Source organism: Somniosus microcephalus, unplaced genomic scaffold (genome assembly GCF_052327205.1).
Source record: "Somniosus microcephalus isolate GS21.2 unplaced genomic scaffold, FLI_Smic_1.0 unresolved_chr9, whole genome shotgun sequence".
Lineage (NCBI taxonomy): Eukaryota > Metazoa > Chordata > Chondrichthyes > Squaliformes > Somniosidae > Somniosus > Somniosus microcephalus.
The window spans coordinates 18,081,306-18,103,700 of record NW_028225187.1 but is presented as its reverse complement, the minus strand read 5'-3'; the positions used below and the strand labels follow the sequence as shown (position 1 = coordinate 18,103,700).

At 51.4% G+C, this 22,395-nt stretch overlaps 2 protein-coding genes across 2 annotated transcripts in view; one reads left to right on the top strand and one right to left on the bottom strand.

Moving 5' to 3' along the window:
* Positions 1-13,845: 13,845 nt before the first annotated feature.
* The window catches only part of LOC147084846 (uncharacterized), a 46,358-nt gene continuing 37,808 nt past the window's right edge, over positions 13,846-22,395 (bottom strand). The window contains exons 5-6 of the mRNA XM_085979347.1: positions 17,068-17,332; positions 13,846-15,342 (exon numbers count right to left, since the gene is read on the bottom strand). Of these exons, the coding sequence (XP_085835473.1) occupies positions 14,371-15,342; positions 17,068-17,332 (1,237 nt within the window). The 3' untranslated portion in view covers positions 13,846-14,370. The remainder of the gene's footprint in view (positions 15,343-17,067; positions 17,333-22,395) is intronic.
* On the top strand, positions 17,513-18,957 carry LOC147084848 (uncharacterized). The gene is made up of 2 exons (XM_085979555.1): positions 17,513-17,620; positions 18,620-18,957. The coding sequence occupies exons 1-2, from the start codon at positions 17,528-17,530 to the stop codon at positions 18,848-18,850; spliced, it is 324 nt and encodes a 107-aa protein (XP_085835681.1). The 5' UTR covers positions 17,513-17,527; the 3' UTR covers positions 18,851-18,957.

Sequence of the window (22,395 nt, the reverse complement as noted above, 5' to 3'; positions counted from 1 at the left end):
GCTCCAAGTGTGGTCTAACCAAGGTATATGGAGACCAGAACTGTGCACAGTGCTCCAAGTGTGGTCTAACCAAGGGATATGGAGACCAGAACTGTGCACAGTGCTCCAAGTGTGGTCTAACCCAGGTATATGGAGACCAGAACTGTGCACAGTGCTCCAAGTGTGGTCTAACCAAGGGTTCTCTACAAGTTTAACATAACTGCTCTGCTTCTGAATTTGATAAGAGTATAGATGTTGGAATGAAAGTTAAGTTTAGGTCTTATTAATTAGGAACATGGAGATTGGGTTTTAAACGGTGAGGTTTTAGAAAAGAAAGATTTGCATTTATGTAGCACCTTACGCGACCTCGGGACGTCCCAAAGCTCTTCCCAGCCAATGAAGTATGTTTTTGACGTGTGGTCACTGTTGTAATATAGGAAAAGCGACAGCCAATTTGCGCACAGCAAGCTCCCACAAACAGCAATGTGATAACGACCAGATCGTCTGTGTTTAGTGATGTTGGTTGAGGGATAAATATTGGGCCCCAGGACACCGGGGAGAACTGCTGTGTTTCGATATAGTGGCCCGCTGGCGTTCAAGAATTGTAACAACAACCTGCATTTATCCCGTGCCTGTAATGTAGTAAAGCATCACAAAGCTCTTCACAGGAGCGACTGTAGGGGGTTTTCCTCGAGAGGTTTCCCAGAGGTTTCTCTCTCTAGAGGCCTCTCTCTCTTGCACAGTAAACCTTGAGTGGTTCGACCCACTCGCCCCTTAGATTCTATACTCTGGACTTAGGCGCAGGAACTACAATGTAGAGAAAACTCTTGTAGACCAAGTTTGATGAAACAAAATGAAATGTTATTGCCTAAGGAAAAATATCAAATGAAATGCAAGCAGATAAGGGAGTACATGGGAGGGAAAAACACAAACAAATCATAACGACACAGTACTAACTAAAGCAAATACAGGCATCTTATACTCTGCAAAGATCATCATGAAATAAGGAAACACGGAACATCGAGGGACAACAACTCATGTTAATTGTACCCTTAAAATCCACCCCCTTATTAAACCTATCTAGATCTGATTGTGAAGGGCCAGAAACATGCTCACCAATCCCACTAGGAAGTGCAAGGTTTTGAAATCGAGTCTGTGTTTGGTCCTTTCAGGCGTTTCGTCTCCACGTGGATCGTGGAGCCCCTGCCAGCTGCGCCACACCTCTCTCCTGAGGTGGGGGTCGGGGGCGGCTGGACACCGGCGGGCCTGGGTGTCGGCGGGGTCGAGGATCGTCGGCTCGACCCTGGTTAGAGGAGCCTTGGGCTGGCTCCCATCGCTTCTTCAGGTTTCTTTTCTCTCTTCTCCCAAATTGGGTCGATGGCCTCTCGTTCCGGCAACGGCCCGGGGATGGTCGATGATCTCCCGCTGTGCTTCCCCGGGGCGGAACGCCGGCTTCGAGACGGCCTTCTCGATGTTGGCTTTCTTCTTCCTCCTGCGAGTGCCTGCTGCTTCTTCTGGCTGTCCGGATTCAAGCTGTGTGTCTGAGCTCAAGCTGCAGGCTTGCAACTGTCTGCGTTCCAACTCGCTTTGGCCTCCCTGTACCTCTCCAAGCTTGCCCCAACTGCCGAAACGTCTCTCCAGATATACCTTTCTTCCAGAGGCTTCACTTCCCGCCCAAAATCAGGTTAGTCTTTGTTTTATTTTTGGCGGGCTGCGAGCACAGTGGGGTAGCCATTATATTTTAAAATGTCTCAAACGGCTGGTAACAGGCCCATCTCTGGTCTGGAATTACCTTCATTGTTTTTAATGGCCTGCTGATCTCGTTATCTAGTCCTGGGTGCTGTTCTCATGAATATGAAATTGTCCCCTTTTGTCTGGGGCAACATTTTGATGGCCTCTGTCTCCAGGCCGATCTTGACTAGATCTGCATCTAATCCATATGCATACGTGTGGGTCTGGTTTCGTTCTCTCAGAAACGGCTTCCAGAACTTACTGTGGGTTGAATCCACAAATCTGTCTGAGGTTGCGCAGGAACCATTTTAAAGTGTCCCAATAAGCTGGTCACGTGGTATGGCGGCCATTTTGTATGCCCCTTTTTCTGGGCTTTTAAAACGGTCTTTAAAATCACGGCCTCTTCTGCCATTTGACCCTTATTAATACAAAGTCCAATTTTGTGAATCCTACACGACTATCAAACAAAAATTTGACACCGTGCCACATAAGCAGCTATTAGGACAGGTGACCAAAAGCTGGATCAAAGAGGTCGGTTTTTAAGGAGCGTCTTAAAGGAGGAGAGAGAGAAACATAGAAGATAGGAGCAGGAGTAGGCCATTCGGCCCCATCGAGCCTGCTCCGCCATTCATTGAGATCATGGCTGATCATCCAAACTCATTACCCTGTCCCTGCCTTCTCCCCATATCCCTTTAGCCTTAAGAAATATTTCTAACTCCTTCTTGAATATATTTAATGAATTGGCCTCAACTGTCTTCTGTGGTAGAGAATTCCACAGGTTCACCACTCTCTGGGTGAAGAAATTCCTCATCTCTGTCCTAAATGGCTTACCCCTTATCCTTAGACTGTGTCCCCTAGTTCTGGACTCCTCCGCCATTGTGCAGTTTTGGTCGCCTTATCGGAGGAAGGATGTTCTAGCCATGGAGGGAGTGCAGCGAAGATTCACCAGGCTGATACCTGGGATGTCGGGAATGACGTATGAGGAGAGATTGGGTCGATTGGGCTTATACTCGCTGGAGTTTAGAAGAATGAGAGGGGATCTCATTGAAACTTATAAAATCCTAACAGAACTAGAGAGACTAGATGCAGGAAGGATGTTCCCGATAGGAAAACAGGAGCAGGAGTAGGCCATTCGGCCCCTCGAGCCTGCTCTGCCATTCAATGAGATCATGGCTGATCATCCAAATTCAGTACCCTGTCCCTGCTTTCTCCCCATATCCCTTGATCCCTTTAGCCTTAAGAAATATATCCAACTCCTTCTTGAATATATTTAATGAATTGGCCTCTACTGCCTTCTGTGGTAGAGAATTCCACGGGTTCACCACTCTCTGGGTGAAGAAATTCCTCATCTCAGTCCTAAATGGCTTACCCCTTATCCTTAGACTGTGACCCCTGGTTCTGGACACCCCAGCCATTGGGAACATCCTTCCTGCATCTAGTCTGTCCAGTCCTGTCAGAATTTTATAAGTTTCAATGAGATCCCCTCTCATTCTTCTAAACTCCAGCGAGTATAAGCCCAATCGACCCAATCTCTCCTCATACGTCATTCCTGCCATCCCAGGTATCAGCCTGGTGAATCTTCACTGCACTCCCTCCATGGCAAGAACGTCCTTCCTCAGATAAGGCGACCAAAACTGCACAATGGCGGAGGAGTCCAGAACTAGGGGTCACAGTCTAAGGATAAGGGGTGAGCCATTTAGGACTGAGATGAGGAGGAATTTCTTCACCCAGAGAGTGGTGAACCTGTGGAATTCTCTACCACAGAAGGCAGTTGAGGCCAATTCATTAAATATATTCAAGAAGGAGTTAGATATATTTCTTAAGGCTAAAGGGATCAAGGGATATAGGGAGAAGGCAGGGACAGGGTAATGAGTTTGGATGATCAGCCATGATCTCACTGAATGGCGGAGCAGGCTCGAGGGGCCGAATGGCCGACTCCTGCTCCTATTTTCTATGTCTCTCGGGTGGACATAAAAAATCCCACGGCCACTATTTCGAAGAAGAGCAGGGGAGTTATCCCCGGTGTCCTGGTTCAATATTTAATCCCTCAATCAACATAACAAAAAAACAGATTACCTGGTCATTATCACATTGCTGGTTGCGGGAGCTTGCTGTGCACAAATTGGCTGCCGCCTTTCCTACATTACAACAGTCACCACACTTCAAAAAGTACTTCATTGGCTGTGAAGTGCTTTGAGACGTTCAGTGGTCGTGAAAGGCACTATATAAATGCTTCCCCTTAAATGTATCTATACCATTCGCCTCAACCACTCCCTGTGGTAGCGAGTTCCACATTCTCACCACTCTCTGGGTAAAGAGGTTTCTCCTGAATCCCCCATTGGATTTCTTGGTGACTAGCTTTTATCGATGGCCCCTCTAGCTCTGGTCTCGGCCAAAAGTGGAAACATCTTCTCTACGTCTACCCTATCGAACCCTTTCATCATCTTAAAAGGCCTCTGTCATGCCACCCCGCAGCCTTCATAGAACAAGACAACACAAGAGGCGGCCATTCGGCCCATTGTGCCAGGGCAGCCTTTCGCGATGAGTATAACCTCGCAGTTCTGTGCAAGGAGATAAGTGGCTGGGGCTACATTGACTGAGTGATTAATTGTACAACTTTAGTGAGCAGGGTAACAAATCTAGGCAGAGGGTTCAATTGACCGTGGCGGGAGAATGAAGTCTCGTTTGTGATTCACAGCAACAACTTGCATTTATATAGCACCTTTAACACAGTAAAACCTTCTGAGGAGAACAACCCCAGCTTCTCCAGTCTCTCCACATCACTGAAGTCCCTCATCCCCGGTCCCATTCTGGTCAATCTCCCCTTAACCTTCTCTGCTCTAAGGAGAACAATCCCAGCTTCTCCAGTCTCTCCACATCACTGAAGTCCCTCATCCCTGGTACCATTCTGGTCAATCTCCCCTTAACCTTCTCTGTTCTAAGGAGAACAACCCCAGCTTCTCCAGTCTCTCCACATCACTGAAGTCCCTCATCCCTGGTACCATTCTGGTCAATCTCCCCTTAACCTTCTCTGCTCTAAGGAGAACAACCCCAGCTTCTCCAGTCTCTCCACATCACTGAAGTCCCTCATCCCTGGTACCATTCTGGTCAATCTCCCCTTAACCTTCTCTGCTCTAAGGAGAACAATCCCAGCTTCTCCAGTTTCTCCTTCACTGAAGTCCCTCATCCTTGGGACCACTCCATGAGACGTCAAACCGAGGCCCCCTCTGCTCTCTCAGGTGGACGTAAAATATCCCACGGCCACTATTGGAAGAAGAGCAGGGGGGAGTTCTCCCCGGTGTCCTGGGCTCAATATTCATCCCTCGACCAACATCACTAAAACAGACGATCTGGTCATCATCACATTGCCGTTTGTGGGAGCTTGCTGTGCGCAAATTGGCTGCTGCGTTTCCTGCATTACAACAGTGACCACACTTCAAAAAAAGTACTTCATTGGCTGTGAAGCGCCTTTGGGACGTCCTGAGGTGGTGCAAGGCGCTACAGAAATGCAAGACTTTTTTCTTTAAAATTGACACCGATCCACATAAGGAGATACTGGGACCGGCGACCAAAAGCTGGGTCAAAGAGGTTTAGGGAGGGAATTCCAGAGCTCGGGGCCCCAGGCAGCTGAAGGCACGGCCGCCAATGGTGGAGCGATGGAAATCGGGGATGCTCAAGAGGCCAGAATTGGAGGAGTGCAGAGATCTCGGAGGGTTGCAGGGGCTGGAGGAGATTACAGAGATAGGGAGGGGGCGAGGGCCATGGAGGGATTTTAAGAGGAGGATGAGAATTGTAGGTGCTGGAGGAGGTTACAGAGATAGGGAGGGGGGGGCGAGGGCCATGGAGGGTTTTTAACAGGAGGAGGTTACAGAGATAGGGAGGGGGCGAGGGCCATGGAGGGCTTTGAACATGAGGTTGAGAATTGTAGGGGCTGGAGGAGGTTACAGAGATAGGGAGGGGGGGCGAGGGCCATGGAGGGTTTTTAACAGGAGGAGGTTACAGAGATAGGGAGGGGACGAGGGCCATGGAGGGATTTGAACAGGAGGATGAGAGTTGTAGGGGCTGGAGGAGGTTACAGAGATAGGGAGGGGGCGAGGGGCCATGGAGGGATTTGAACAGGAGGATGAGAATTGTAGGGGCTGGAGGAGGTTACAGAGGTAGGGAGGGGGCGAGGGCCATGGAGGGATTTGAACAGGAGGATGAGAATTGTAGAGGCTGGAGGAGGTTACAGAGATAGGGAGGGGGCAAGGGGCCATGGAGGGATTTGAACAGGAGGATGGGAATTGTCGGGGCTGGAGGAGGTTATAGCGATAGGGAGGGGACGAGGGCCATGGAGGGATTTGAACAGGAGGATGAGAATTGTAGGGCTGGAGGAGGTTACAGAGATGGGGAGGGGGGGCGAGGGCCATGGAGGGTTTTTAACAGGAGGAGGTTACAGAGATAGGGAGGAGACGAGGGCCATGGAGGGATTTGAACATGAGTGCTGTGATGCGCTTTGGGACGTCCGGGGAGCATGAAAGTCCGCTTACGAACCCCACAATCTTTCTAAAACAATGATTAAATCTTTGAGGTGTTGACATCTTATTTGTGACTCAGTTTCTCATCAGATATTATATCGGGGCTTGGTGAGACCACACCTGGAGTACTGTGCACAGTTTTGGTCTCCTTATCTTGGAGGGAGTGCAATGAAGGTTCACCGGATTGATTCCTGGGATGAGGGGGCTGTCCTATGAGGAGAGATTGAGTAGAATGGGCCGATACTCTCTGGAGTTTAGAAGAATGAGAGGTGATTTCATTGAAAGGTATAAGATTCTGAGGGGGATTGACAGGGTAGATGTTGAGAGGCTGTTTTCCCCCGGGCTGGAGAGTCTCGAACCAGGGGTCACAGTCTCAGGATAAGGGGTCGGCCATTGAGGACTGAGATGAGGAGGAATTTCTTCACTCAGAGGGCGGTGAATCTTTGGAATTCTCTGCCCCAGAGGGCCGTGGAGGCTCAGTCGTTGAGTATATTCAAGGCTGAGATTGACAGATTTTTGGACACTTGGGGAATCGAGGGATATGGGGATCGGTGGAGTTGAGGTCGAAGATCAGCCCTAATACAACCCTAGTTGGTGTCACCTCGCCTCATCATTTAACCCTTGGAATCCAGGTATCACTTTGCTAAACCTACGACATATTCTCTGACAACTTCATCCAACCCATTAACACTCTCCCACTTCAGTGGCCTCCTCCGAGAAAGTAATCTACACGCTTTCCTTTTTGTTTGGGACAGTTCTGAGAATCTTGTCGCTGGCAAGGCCGGCATTTATTGCCCATCCCTAGTTGCCCTTGAGAAGGTGGTGGTGAGCCGCCTTCTTGAACCGCTGCAGTCCGTGTGGTGAAGGTGCTCCCACAGTGCTGTTAGGGAGGGAGTTCCAGGATTTGGACCCAGCGACGATGAAGGAACGGCCGATATATTTCCAAGTCAGGATGGTGTGTGTGACTTGGAGGGGAACTTGGAGGTGGCGGTGTTCCCACGCGCCTGCTGCCCTTGTCCTTCTAGGTGGAAGAGGTCGCGGGTTTGGGAGGTGCTGCCGAAGAAGCCTTGGCGAGTTGCTGCAGTGCATCTTGTAGATGGTGCACACTGCAGCCACGGTGCGCCGGCGGTGGAGGGAGTAAATGTTTAAGGTGGTGGACGGGGTGCCGATCAGTAAGATGTATAATAATTACAGAGAAACTGTTTCCAGTGGCAGGAGGGTCGGTAACCAGAGGACACAGATTGAAGATAATCAGCAAAAGAACCAGAGGGGGAGATGAGGAGAATGTTTTTTACGCAGCGAGTTGTTGTGATCTGGAATGCGCTGCCTGAAAGGGCGGTGGAAGCAGATTCAATAGTAACTTTCAAAAGGGGGATTGGAGAAATACCTGAAGGGGAAAAATTTGCAGGACTATGGGGAACGAGCGAGGGGGGAGTGGGACTAATTGGAGAGCTCGACCAAAGAGCCGGCACAGGCACGATGGGCCGAATGGCCGCCTCCTGTGCTGTATTGTTTTATTATTCTAATACGTGTTGCCACTCTGGATGTAAGATGTTCCACCTGAAATGCATGCCTATCAAACAAAAAAGTGTCTTTATTTCAGAATCATGTTTAGCTTGATCTCATTGAAAGGTCTGAGATTCTGAGGGGGATTGACAGGGTAGATGCTGAGAGGTTGTTTCCCCCAGGCTCGAGAGTCTCGAACCAGGGGTCACAGTCTCAGGATAAGGGGTCGGCCATTGAGGACTGAGATGAGGAGGAATTTCTTCACTCAGAGGGCGGTGAATCTTTGGAATTCTCTACCCCAGAGGGCTGTGGAGGCTCAGTCGTTGAGTATATTCAAGGCTGAGATCGATAGATTTTTGGATATTAAGGGAGATGGGGATCGGGCGGGGAAAGAGGAGTTGAGGTCGAAGATCAGCCATGATCTTATTGAATGGCGGAGCAGGCTCGAGGGGCTGAATCCTGCTCCTAATTCCTATGTTCTCAGTAACTTTCAAAAAGGGGAACTGGATAAATACTCTTAAAGGAAAAAGTCTGCAGGGCTGCGGGAAAGAGCGGAGGGGAGGGGGGTGGGAGTGGGACTAATAGGACAGCTCGACGGGCCGAAAGGCCTCCTTCTGAGCTGTGCGGTCCTGCGATGCTCCCTCTTTCCCCTGACCCCCCCATCCATTTCACTCTTCCCCACCCCTCGCACAACATATGCCAAATTCTACCGAGCCAAGTGGAGAATTGCAAATGCTTTATTTCGAGGATAGATTTGGTAATAATGCACACGACAGTCCAAACAGCAGGTGTGCGCGCAAACTGCGGGAGTCTATAATTCAAGACAACACGGACCGGCATTTAGGAAATCGCCAGGCCCGGATCTGATAACGGCAGGTAGCCCCCCCGACAAACTTAACAGGAGCTTTTTGAAAAGCTGATCAACAGGACACAGTAGGTGCAATGTCTATGCATCTATCAGAAGGCATTCAATAGGAGGTCGCACGAGAGAGGCTTGTTGCGAAATAGTCTGGCTTACGGTATCAAGAAAGACTTGCATAGAAACATATAAGATAGAAGCAGGAGTAGGCCATTCGGCCCCTCGAGCCTGCTCCGCCATTCGATGAGATCATGGCTAATCATCCAAACTCAGTACCCTGTACCTGCCTTCTCCCCATATCCCTTGATACCTTTAGCTCTAAGAAATATATCTAACTCCTTCTTGAATATATTTAAAGACTTGGCCTCAACCGCCTTCTGTGGTAGAGAACTCCACAGGTTCACCACTCTCTGGGTGAAGAAATTCTTCCTCATCTCTGTCCTAAATGGCTTACCCCTTATCCTTAGACTATGACCCCTGGTTCTGGACTCTCCAACCATCGGGAACATTCTACCTGCATCTTGTTTGTCCAGACCTGTCAGAATTTTATAAGTTTCGATGAGATCCCCTCTCATTCTAAACTCCAGCGAGTATAAGCCCAATCGACCCAATTTCTCCTCATACGTCATTCCTGCCATCCCAGAGATCAGCCTTGTGAATCTTCGCTGAACTCCTTCCATGGCAAGAACATCCTTCCTCAGATAAGGCGACCAAAACTGCACACAGTACTCAAGGTGTGGTCTCACCAAGGCCCTGTACAACTGCAGCAGGACATCCTTGTTCCTGTACGCGAATCCTCTCGCTACGAAGGCCAACATACCATTTGCCTTCTTCACCGCCTGCTGCACCTGCATGCTTACCTTCAGCGACTGGTGCACAAGGACACCCAGGTCTCGTTGCACTTCCCCTTCTCCCAATCTATTGCCATTCAGATAATAGTCTGCCTTTCTGTTTTTGACACCAAAGTGGATAACCTCGCATTTATCCACGTTATATTGCATCTGCTCAATCACCCAACCTGTCCAAATCATCCTGGAGTTTCTCGGTATCCTCCTCGCAGCACACACGCCCACCCAGCTTTGTGTCGTCTGCAAACTTGGAGATATTACATCTAGTTCCCTTATCTAGATCATTAATGTATATTGTGAATAGCTGGGGTCCAAGGACCGATCCCTGCGGTACCCCACTAGTCACTGCCTGCCACTCGGAAAAAGACCCGTTAATTCCTACTCTCTGCTTTCTGTCCGCCAACTAGTTCTCTATCCAAGTCAATACCTTGCCCCCAATCCCATGTGCCTTAACTTTACACGCCAATCTCTAATGGGGGACCTTATCGAAAGCCTTTTGAAAGTCCAAATACACATCTACTGGTTCTCCCTTATCTATTTTCCCAGTTACATCCTCAAAAAATTCCAGTAGATTAGTCAAGCACGATTTACCTTTTGTAAATCCATGTTGACTTGGTCCGATCCTGTCACTGTTTTCCAAGTGCTCAGCTATTACATCCTTTATAATGGACTCTAGCATTTCCCCACTACCGATGTAATTCCCCGCTTTCTCTCTACCACCCTTTTTGACATTAGCCACCCTCCAATCCATGGGTACAGTTCCAGATTCCAGCAAATTTTGGAAGATGATCAGCAATGCATCTACTATTTCTAGGGCCACCTCCTTAAGTACCCTAGGATGTAGATTATCAGGCCCTGGGGATTTATCGGCCTTCAATCCCGTCAATTTCCCTACAAATACTGATTTCTTTCAGTTCCTCCCTCTCATCACACCCTATGTTCTCCAACATCTTTGGGAGGTTATTTGTGTACTCCTTTGTGAAGACAGAACCAAAATATGCATTTAATTGGTTTGCCATTTCTTTGTTCCCCATTATAACTTCCCCAGCTTCTGACTGTAAGGGACCTACACTTGATTTCACTAATCTTTTTCTCTTCACATATCTATAAAAGCTCTTACAGTCAGTTTTTATGTTCCCTGCAAGCTTACTTTCATATTCTATTTTCCCCTTCTTAATTAATCCCTTTGTCCTCCTTTGTTGAATCCTAAACTGCTCCCAATCCTCAGGGTTACTGCTTTTTCTGGCCAATTTATATGCCCTCTCCTTGGATCTTATGCTATCCCTAATTTCCCTTGTTAGCCACGGTTGAGTCACCCTTTTTGTTTTATTGTTATCCCAAACTGGGATGAACAAATTCTGTAGTTCATCCATGCGGTCTTTGAATGTTTGCCATTGCCTATCCACCGTCAACCCTTTGAGTGACATTCCCCAATCAATCCTACCCAATTCGCGCCTCATACCATCGTAGTTTCCTTTATTTAAATTCAGGACCCTAGTCTCTGAGTCAACTACTTCACTCTCCATCCTAATGAAGAATTCTATCATATTATGATCGCTCTGACCCAAGGGGCCAAGTACAACAAGATTGCTAATTAATCCTTTCTCATTACATAATACCCAGTCTAAGATGGCCTGATCTCTGGTTGGTTCCTCGACATATTGTTCCAGAAAACCATCCCGTAAACATTCTAGGAATTCCTCCTCCGCAGTATTTTTACTAATTTGGTTAGCCCAATCTATATGTAAATTAAAGTCACCCGTGATGACTGCTGTGCCCTTATTGCACGCTTCTTTAATTTCCCTTTTAATGCCATCCCCAACCTCCGTATTACTGTTTGGAGGTCTATATACCACTCCCACTAATGTTTTCTGCCCCTTGATATTTCTCAGTTCTACCCATACAGATTCCGCATCATCAGAGTTAATATCCTTCCTTTCAATTGTGTTAAACCCCTCTTTAACTTGCATTTCTATAGCGCCTTTCACCACCTCAGGACACCCCCTCCGCCAAAGCTCTTCACAGCCAATGAAGTACTTTTTCCGAAGTACGGCCACTGTGGTAATGTAGGAAACGCAGCAGCCAATTTGTGCACAGCAAGCTCCCACAAACAGCAATGCGATAAACGACCAGATCATCTGTTTTTAAATCGCTCCACCATTGGCGGCTGTGCCTTCAGCTGCCTGGGCCCTAAGCTCTGGAATTCCCTCCCTACACCTCTCTTTCTCTCTCTCCTCCTTTAAGACACTCCTTAATGTGGATAAATGCAAGGTTATCCGCTTTGGTGGCAAAAACAGGAAGGCAGATTATTATCTGAACGGCAATAGATTGGGAAAAAGGGGAAGTGCAATGAGACCTGGGTGTCCTTGTGCACCAGTCGCTGAAGGTAAGCATGCAGCGGCAGCAGGCGGTTAAGAAGGCAAATGGTATGTTGGCCTTCATAGCGAGAGGGTTCGAGTACAGGAGCAAGGATGTCTTGCTGCAGTTGTACAGGGCCTTGGTGAGACCGCACCTTGAGTATTGTGCGCAGTTTTGGTTGCCTTATCTGAGGAAGGATGTTCTTGCCATGGAGGGAGTGCAGCGAAGATTCACCAGACTGATACCTGGGATGGCAGGAATGACGTATGAGGAGAGATTGGGACGATTGGGCTTGTATTCGCTGGAGTTTAGAAGAATGAGAGGGGATCTCATTGAAACTTATAAAATTCAAACAGGACTAGAGAGACTAGATTCAGGAAGGATGTTCCCGATGTCCGGGGGAGTCCAGAACCAGGGGTCACAGTCTAAGGATAAGGGGTAAGCCATTTAGGACTGAGATGAGGAGGAATTTCTTCACCCAGAGAGTGGTGAACCTGTGGAATTCTCTACCACAGAAGGCAGTTGAGGCCAATTCATTAAATATATTCAAGAAGGAGTTGGATATATTTCTTAAGGCTAAAGGGATCAAGGGATATGGGGAGAAGGCAGGGACAGGGTACTGAGTTTGGATGATCAGCCATGATCTCATTGAATGGCGGAGCAGGCTCGAGGGGCCGAATGGCCGACTCCTGCTCCTATCTTCTATGTTTCTCCCTCTCCTCCTTTAAGACGCTCCTTAAAACCGACCTCTTTGACCCAGCTTTTGGTCACCTGTCCTAATATCTCCTTATGTGGCTCGGGGTCAAATTTTTGTTTGATAGTCACTCCTGTGAAGAGCCTTGTGATGCTTTACTACATTACAGGCACGGGATAAATGCAGGTTGTTGTTACAATTCTAGAACGCCAGCGGGCCACACTTGGAGCACTGTGCACAGTTCTGGTCTCCATATACCTTGGTTAGGCCACACTTGGAGCACTGTGCACAGTTCTGGTCTCCATATACCTTGGTTAGACCACACTTGGAGCACTGTGCAGAGTTCTGGTCTCCATATACCTTGGTTAGACCACACTTGGAGCACTGTGCACAGTTCTGGTCTCCATATACCTTGGTTAGACCACACTTGGAGCACTGTGCACAGTTCTGGTCTCCATATACCTTGGTTAGACCACACTTGGAGCACTGTGCACAGTTCTGGTCTCCATATACCTCGGTTAGACCACACTTGGAGCACTGTGCACAGTCCTGGTCTCCATATACATTGGTTAGACCACACTTGGAGCACTGTGCACAGTTCTGGTCTCCATATACCTCGGTTAGACCACACTTGGAGCACTGTGCACAGTTCTGGTCTCCATATACCTCGGTTAGACCACACTTGGAGCACTGTGCACAGTTCTGGTCTCCATATACCTCGGTTAGACCACACTTGGAGCACTGTGCACAGTTCCGGTCTCCATATACCTTGGTTAGACCACACGTGGAGCACTGTGCACAGTTCTGGTCTCCATATCCCTTGGTTAGACCACACTTGGAGCACTGTGCACAGTCCTGGTCTCCATATCCCTTGGTTAGACCACACTTGGTGCACTGTGCACAGTTCTAGTCTCCATATCCCTTGGTTAGACCACACTTGGAGCACTGTGCACAGTCCTGGTCTCCATATCCCTTGGTTAGACCACACTTGGTGCACTGTGCACAGTTCTAGTCTCCATATCCCTTGGTCAGACCACACTTGGAGCACTGTGCACAGTCCTGGTCTCCATATACCTCGGTTAGATCACACTTGGAGCACTGTGCACGGTTCTGGTCCCCATATACCTCGGTTAGATCACACTTGGAGCACTGTGCACAGTTCTGGTCTCCATATACCTTGGTTAGACCACACTTGGAGCACTGTGCACAGTTCTGGTCTCCATATACCTCGGTTAGACCACACTTGGAGCACTGTGCACAGTTCTGGTCTCCATACACCTTGGTTAGACCACACTTGGAGCACTGTGCACAGTTCTGGTCTCCATATTATAAAAAGGATAGAGACACACTGGAGAAGGTGCAAAGAAGATTTACTTGGATGATCCCAGAACTGAGAGGTTACAACGATCAGGAAAGATTGAACAGGCTGGGGCTCTTTTCTCTGGAAAAGAGAAGGCTGAGGGGTGACCTGATACAGGTCTTTAAGATTATGAAAGAGTTCGATAGGGTAGACGTAGAGATGTTGTTTCCACTTGCGGGCAAGACCAGAACTAGGGGACATCAATAGAAGACAGTCACTAATAAATCCAATCGGGAATTCAGGAGAAACTTCTTTACCCAGAGAGTGGTGAGAATGTGGATCTCGCTACCACAGGGAGTGGTTGAGGTGAATAGTATAGAAGCATTTAACGGGAGGCTGGATAAACACACGAGGGAGAAAGGAATAGAAGGATTTGGTGAGATGAGGAGAGGCTGGTGTGGAGCATAAACACCGGCGCGGAACGGTTGGGCCGGATAGACAGTCTCGGAGCTGCAAGTTCCACGTAAAGTCACCAAGGCGGGTTCCAACCGTCGGCCGAGGCCCCAAAACGCCGCCGATCACTTCCCCAGGCGGTGGGCGGCTTTGTTGTGCCAGCTGAAGCTGGAGGGCTGGCCGAATTCCTTGCCGCAGATCTGGCAGCGGTAGGGGGTCTCGCCGGTGTGAGTGCGGCGGTGGGCGGCCAGGCTGGAGGCGCCGCCGAAGCGCTTGCCACAGGTGCCGCAGGGGTAAGGCTTCTCGCCAGTGTGGACGACCTTGTGCTGCCTCAAGCTAGAGTGGCGGCCGAATCCCTTGCCGCAGATCTGGCAGCGGTAGGGGGTCTCGCCGGTGTGGGTGCGCCGGTGTTTGGCCAGGTTGGAGGCGCAGCCGAAGCGCTTGCCGCAGGTGCCGCAGGGGTAAGGCTTCTCGCCGGTGTGGGTGCGGCGGTGCACGGCCAGGTCGGAGGCGCCGCTGAAGCGCTTGCCACAGGTGCCGCAGGGGTAGGGCTTTTCCCTGGTGTGGACCCGGCGCCGGTGGCTGGTCATGTTGGCCCGCTGGGCGAAGCCGCGGCCGCAGTCGGGGCAGCGGTAGGGCTTCTCCCCGGTGTGGACGTGCCGGTGGACGACCAGGTCGTGCGAGAGGAGAAAGCCGCGGCCGCAGAACTCGCAGCGGAACGGCCAGTCCCCCGTGTGGCGGGGCCGGTGCTTGAGCAGGTCGGAGGCGCGTGCGCACTCCACCGGCTCCTTCTCCCGATGCATCGACTGGTGCTCCTCCAGCCCGCCGAAACAGTCAAAGGTCCTCCCGCACTGGGAGCAGATGAAGCTCTTCCGGACGCCCGGCGACTCCTTCCGACCGTCCTCCTCCTCCTCTTCCTCCTCCTCTTCTTCCTCTTCCTCCTCCTCCTCCTCCTCTTCCTCCTCCTCTTCTTCCTCTTCCTCCTCTTCCTCTTCCTTGGAGCAGCTCGCGCCGATCCCATTCCGGGAGCTCTCCGGCGACTCGAGGACGTTCTCCTCCGGTGCTCGGGAATCCTCCATCGGAGCTGTTCGTCCCTCCTAGAGAGAATGAACAGATAGTCATGTGGAGAGACTGGAGAAGCTGGGATTGTTCTCGTTAGAGCAGAGAAGGTTAAGTTGAGATTGACCAGAATGGTACCAGGGATGAGGGACTTCAGTGATGTGGAGAGACTGGAGAAGCTGGGGTTGTTCTCCTTAGAGCAGAGAAGGTTAAGGGGGAGATTGACCAGAATGGTACCAGGGATGAGGGACTTCAGTGCTGTGGAGAGACTGGAAAAGTTGGGATTGTTCTCCTTAGCGCAGAGAAGGTTAAGGGGAGATTGACCAGAATGGTACCAGGGATGAGGGACTTCAGTGATGTGGAGAGACTGGAGAAGCTGGGGTTGTTCTCCTTAGAGCAGAGAAGGTTATGGGGAGATTTAATAGCGGTGTTCAAAATCATGAAGGGTTTTGATGGAGTAAATAAGGAGAAACTGTTTCCAGTGGCAGGAGGGTCGGTAACCAGAGGACACAGATTGAAGATAATCGGCAAAAAAAACAGAGGGGAGATGAGGAAACATTTCTTTACGCAGCGAGTTGTTGTGATCTGGAACGCGCTGCCTGAAAGGGCGGTGGAAGCAGATTCAATAGTAACTTTCAAAAGGGGAATTGGAGAAATACCTGAAGGGGAAAATGTGCAGGGCTGTGGGGGAAGAGCGAGGGGGAGTGGGACTAATTGGATAGGGCACAAGCACGATGGGCCGAATGGACTCCTTCTGTGCCATAACATTCTATAATCATGAAAGACGAAAGAGGCTGGGGCTCTTTTCTCTGGAAAAGAGAAGGCTGAGGGGTGACCTGATGGAGATATTTAAGATTATGAAAGGGTTCGATAGGGTAGACATAGAGAAGATGTTTCCACTTGCGGGCAAGACCAGAACTAGGGGCCATCAATATAAGATGGTCACTAATAAATCCAATCGGGAATTCAGGAGAAACTTCTTTACCCAGAGAGTGGTGAGAATGTGGAACTCGCTACCACAGGGAGTGGTTAAGGCGAATAGCAGAGATGCATTTAAGGGGAAGCTGGATAAACACGAGGGAGAAAGGAATAGAAGGATATGGTGACGGGGTGAGATGAAGAGGGGTGGGAGGAGGCTCGGGTGGGGCTCAAACACCGGCACGGACCAGCTGGGCCGAACGGGCTCTTTCTGTGCTGGGAATTTGGATGATCGGCCATGATCTCATTGAATGGCGGAGCAGACTCGAGGGGCCGAATGGCCGACTCCTGCTCCTATCTTCTATGTTTCTATGTAAAAACTCGATGCAACCTGCATTTAGTACAAACACCGGGTAGTGCAGCTTTTTTTTATAAAACGCGGAGGTCAACTAGAGCGCAACGGCTAAATGCAAGGGGGTCATCTCGAGCGCAATGGCAAAATGGAAGGGGGGGTCATCTGGAGCGCAATGGCAAATGCAGCGGTCATCTGGAGCGCAATGGCAAAATAACCGATTGCAAATTACGGTTATTTGCATTTATATCGCGGCCTCGGGGAGCGCTTCAGCTTTTTTTTGGGAAGGTGCGGTCAGGTGGGGGAAAAAAAGGGGGCTGGAGAGGAGGGGGGCAGCCAATTTGCGCACAGCAAGATCCCACACACAGCCAGCTGCTAAATTGAGCAGGTAAATTGGATTTTTTTTTTAAAAAAGCCCCCAGGCTTCACTCACTCCCCTTATTACTCCCACAAACCCCAGGATTCACTCCCTCTTCCCCACTCACTCACCCACCAGGCCCTGGACCACCTCCTCTTCCTCCTCCAGGCAGAAGGAGCCGCTCAAAATGGCGGCCGCGCCGTCCCGCCGCAAAAGACTACAAACCCCGGCGTGCCCCCCGGCGGCCGGCGCGGCTCGCCCGGGTGAGTGGGCGGGGATTGGCGACCGAGCGCGCGCTGATTGGCAGCCGGCGGCTCCGTGGGAGACACGCCCACTGGGTGGGACGCACGGCTGGTGGGGGGCGGGGCCACAACGGAAGAATGCGCAGTATCTCTTCCGACTGTCGGATTAAAAGGAGGCGGGGCCAGGTGCGAGCATGCGCAATGTCTCCAGCCAGCCGCAAGAAAAAGGGCGGGGACATTGTAGAGCATGCGTAGTGTCGCTTCACCCCAGCCCCAATGAAAGGGGCGGGGCCATGTAGGAGCATGCGCAGTCTCGCTTTTCCTGCCGTTGACTGCACCTCCGCCGGCGGGGCATGATGGGGAGTGTACCCTATCCGGAGCGGGATGGCGCGGTCGCCATTTTGAGCGGCTGTTTCTGCCTGGAGGAAGAAGAGATCCAGGGCCTGGTGATTCGGGGTTAGTGGGGAAGAGGGAGTGAATCCTGGGGGTTTGGGGCAGTAATAGTGGGGGTAAGAGGAGTGATTTGAATAAAATTCCAATTTAGCTGCTGAATTTATCACCTTGGCTGTGTGTGGGATCTTGCTGTGCGCAAATTGGCTTTCTCCCCACCTCCCGCCCCCTTTTTCCCTACCTCATCGCACCTTTCCAAGAAAAAGCACCCCCTGGGCCGTGAAGCGCTCCCCGAGGCCACGCCACGTACCAGTCTCTTGCGTTGTCAACGGAATTTGACAGTCGGTTATTTTGCCATTGCCCTCCAGATGACCCCTCACATTTGCCATTGCGCTCCAGATGACCCCTCGCATTTGCCATTGCACTCCACATGACCTTCCCGTCCCGCCCCCGCATTTGACATTACGCCTCTTCTCGAGTACATGCCTTTTGAAAGTTCCTACAAAATCTGCTTCCACTGCCCTTTCAGGCAGTGCGGTCCAGATTACAACAACCCTCTGGTTCTTTTGCCAATTATTTAAAATCTGTGTCCTCTGGTTGCCAGCCCATATGCCAGAGCAGACAGTTTCTCCCTACTTGCTCTATCAAAACCGCTGATAATTTTGAATACCTCTATTAAATCTCCCCTTAACCTTCTCTGCTCTAAGGAGAACAATCCCAGCTTCTCCAGTCTCTCCACATCACTGAAGACCCTCATCACTGGTCCCATTCTGGTCAATCTCCCCTTAACCTTCTCTGCTCTAAGGAGAACAATCCCAGCTTCTCCAATCTCTCCACATCAATGAAGTTCCTCATCCCTATTACCATTCTGGTCAATCTCCCCTTAACCTTCTCTGCTCTAAGGAGAACAACCCCAGCTTCTCCAGTCTCTCCACATCACTGAAGTCCCTCATCCCTGTACATTCTGGTCAATCTCCCCTTAACCTTCTCTGCTCCAAGAGAACAACCCCAGCTTCTCCAGTCTCTCCACATCACTATCTGTTCATTCTCTCTAGGAGGGACGGACAGCCCGGATGGAGAATTCCCAAGCACTGGAGGAGAACGTCCTCGAGTCGCTGGAGACCTCCCGGAATGGGATTGGCACGAGTTGCTCCGAGGAGGAGGAGGAAGACGGTCGGAAGGAGTCCCCGGGCGTCCGGAAGAGCTTCATCTGCTCCCAGTGCGGGAGGACCTTTGGCTGTTTCGGCGGGCTGGAGGAGCACCAGTCGATCCATCGGGAGAAGTAGCCGGTGGAGTGCGCGGACTGCGGCAAGTGGTTCGCCGCGCCTCCGACCTGCTCAAGCACCGGTGCGCCCACACCGGCGAGAAACCCTTCGCCTGCAAGGTCTGCGGCTGCGGTTTCCGGCGGCGCGACGCCGTGTCCTCCCACCGGCGAGACACCCTACCCGTGCGAGGTCTGCTGGCAGGCCTTCCGGCACCGGGCCAGCCTGGCCGCCCACGGCGCCACACCGGCGAGAAGCCATACCCGTGCGACCGCTGCAGCAAGCGCTTGTCCGGCGCCACGCCGTGACCCATGCCCGCCTAGGACAGCGTGCCACCAAACCACGCGGTGGGAAGTGAGCCACTGGATTTGGCCGCCAGATGAACAGTGGCCTCCACGCATCAACAATGGGACCATCGTCAGAACATAAGACCATCAGAATTAGGAGCAGGAGTCAGCCATTCGGCCCCTCGAGCCTGCTCCGCCATTCAATAAGATCATGGCTGATCTTCAACCTCAACTCCACTTTCCCCGCCCGATCCCCATATCCCTCGATTCCCCGAGAGTCCAAAAATCTATCGATCGCAGCCTTGAATATACTCAATGACTGAGCCTCCACAGCCCTCTGGGGCAGAGAATTCCAAAGATTCACCACCCTCAGTGAAGAAATTCCTCCTCATCCCTGTCCTCAATGGCCGACCCCTTATCCTGAGACTGTGACCCCTGGTTCGAGACTTTTCAGCCAGGGGGAAACAGCCTCTCAGCTTCTACCCTGTCAATCCCCCTCAGAATCTTAGACCTTTCAATCAGATCACCTCTCATTCTTCTAAACTCCAGAGAGTACAGGCCCAATCTACTCAATTAGTCTTGGTGCTATTACACGGGAGTCTACACCACAGAAACAGACCATTCAGCCCAACTGGTCCGTGTCGGTGTGTCTGCTCCACGCCAGCCTCCTCTCACCCCTCATCTCACCCCGTCAACACCAGCCTCCTCCCACCCCTCTTCATCTCACCCCATCAACACCAGCCCCCTCCCACCCCTCTTCATCTCACCCCATCAACACCAGCCCCCTCCCACCCCTCTTCATCTCACCCCGTCAACACCAGCTGTGGTAAACCACGTTCACTATCGTATCACTGTTAGTAGTTAGCACTGTTCACCACTGTTCGTTATAACTGTATCACTGACCACTATTGTATCACGGTACGAGGTCGCCTCTTGCCACACTGCTATACCTGGGATGACCACCGCCGACTCCGCCTTGGCTCCACCCACCAGGCCAGGTATAAAGGTGAGCGACTGACTGGTATTCCTCCTGCTTGGATCGGATCACCCACGAGAGTGGGCTCTGTTATTTAGTCAATAAAAACCTTTAGTCACCTTCGTAACTCTTCGCCTTTTATTGGAGGAATTGATAGGTATATCAATTTTATTGACTAAATTTAATGATGTCCGACAACGAGTCACAACCGGCGGAGGAGCCACCAGCGCAGCTCCCAGGAGCACAGCCACACCAGCCAGCTTGGCTGCGAGCCCTCAGACCGCCGTACCTGGACCTGAACCCACGAGCAGCAAACTCAGCCGCAGACTTTAAACACTGGCTGGTCTGCTTCGAATCATACCTGAGAGAATCCAGCGTCCCTCAGGCATCCAAACTAAGTGTCCTGCAGGCGCAACTGAGCCCGAGAGTATACACTCTCATCGAGGACATGACTACCTACGAGACCGCCATCAACCTGCTGAAACAGAAGTACCGGACCCCGGTAAACTACATGTACGCTAGGCACCTCCTAAGATCACGGCCGCAACAGCCAGGAGAATCAGTAGCCGAATTCTCACAGGCGCTATATGCACTCGCCAGGAACTGTGACTTTAAATCGGTGTCGGCAGCCGAAAATACTGAAGATAATATCCGCGACGCATTCCTGAAAGGCCTACGGTCCGAGTACTCACGGCAAAGACTGCTGGAAGCTAAAGACCTCAGCATGGAAAAAGCTGAAGCCCTCGCTATCTCCCTGGAAGTGGCCCACCAAGATCAGGAAGCATTCACCAGGTACTGCTCGCGACCCTGGGACTCGGGCCCGACCCCTACCACAGCACCCTTCCCAGCGCCGCCCCCGGGACCTACCTCTGCGTCGGCGTCCCGGACCCGACCGGCCCCGCCACCCCCGGCACCGGCCCCGACATCGGGCATCCGCGATCGGGCCGCCGGCTGTTTTTTTTGTGGCCAGGAGAAGCACCCGAGGTCGCGCTGCCCAGCCAAGAACTCCACATGCAGAACCTGCCTGAAGAAAGGCCACTTCTCCAAGGCCTGCAGGAGCGGATCCTCAGAGGCCAGCAGTGCCGCATGCGAACTATGGGGGCGGCCATCTTCGTTTAGGGCAACTGAGGCCAGCATCCCCACACATGAGTCATGGGGGCGGCCATCTTTGTTTAGGGCAACTGAGGCCAGCATCCCCACACATGAGTCATGGGGGTGGCCATCTTTGATTAAGGCAACCGACCGCAATAGTGCCTCCTGTGAGCTACGGGGGCAGCCATCTTCTCCGTCATTTTGCCCTACCTCGTGGGAGACGCCATTTTACTCACCACGCCCGACCGCCTCGCCCGCAGATGACAACGACTCGCTCAGCTACACACTAGCTTCCGTCACCCTGGACCAAGCCCGCCCGCACCATCTGTCCAAGTCAATGATGGACATCAAAGTGAACGGCCACGCCACGACCTGCCTGTTCGACAGCGGAAGCACGGAGAGCTTCATCCACCCAGACGCGGTGAGCCACTACTCCCTCTCTGTCCTACCAACGCGCAGCCGAATCTCGATGGCATCGAGGTCCCACGCCACGGACATCAGCGGCTACTGTGTCGTGACCCTGTCGGTTAAGGGCACGGAGTATAAAAACTTTAAACTCCTCGTCCTCCCCCATCTCTGCGCTGCCGTCCTACTAGGGCTGGACTTCCAATCCCACCTCCAAAGCGTAACCCTAGCATACGGTGGACCCCTCCCCCCACTCACAGTCAACAACCAGCAAACGTTAAACCGCCCACCGCGTAACACCTGCAGCCTCTCCACCCTCAAGGTCCCGCCACCCTCTCTGTTTGCTAACCTTACCCCTGACTGCAAACCCGTCGCTACCAAGAGCAGGCGGTATAGCGCCGGGGACAGAGCCTTCATTAGCTCTGAGGTGCGGCGCCTCCTGAAAGAGGGCATTATCGAGGGGAGCAGCAGCCCCTGGCGTGCCCAGGTCGTAGTCGTAAAGACCGGCGATAAAAACCGCCTGGTCATCGACTACAGCCAGACCATAAACAGATATACCCAGCTGGACGCATACCCCCTCCCCCGCATATCTGACATGGTCAATCAGATTGCACAGTATAAAGTATTCTCGACCATCGACCTGAAGTCGGCCTACCACCAACTCCCTATCCACCCTGAGGACCGCCAGTATACCGCCTTCGAGGCGAATGGGCGCCTATACCACTTCCTTAGGGTCCCCTTCGGTGTCACTAATGGGGTCTCGGTCTTCCAAAGGGAGATGGACCAGATGGTTGACCAGAACGAACTGC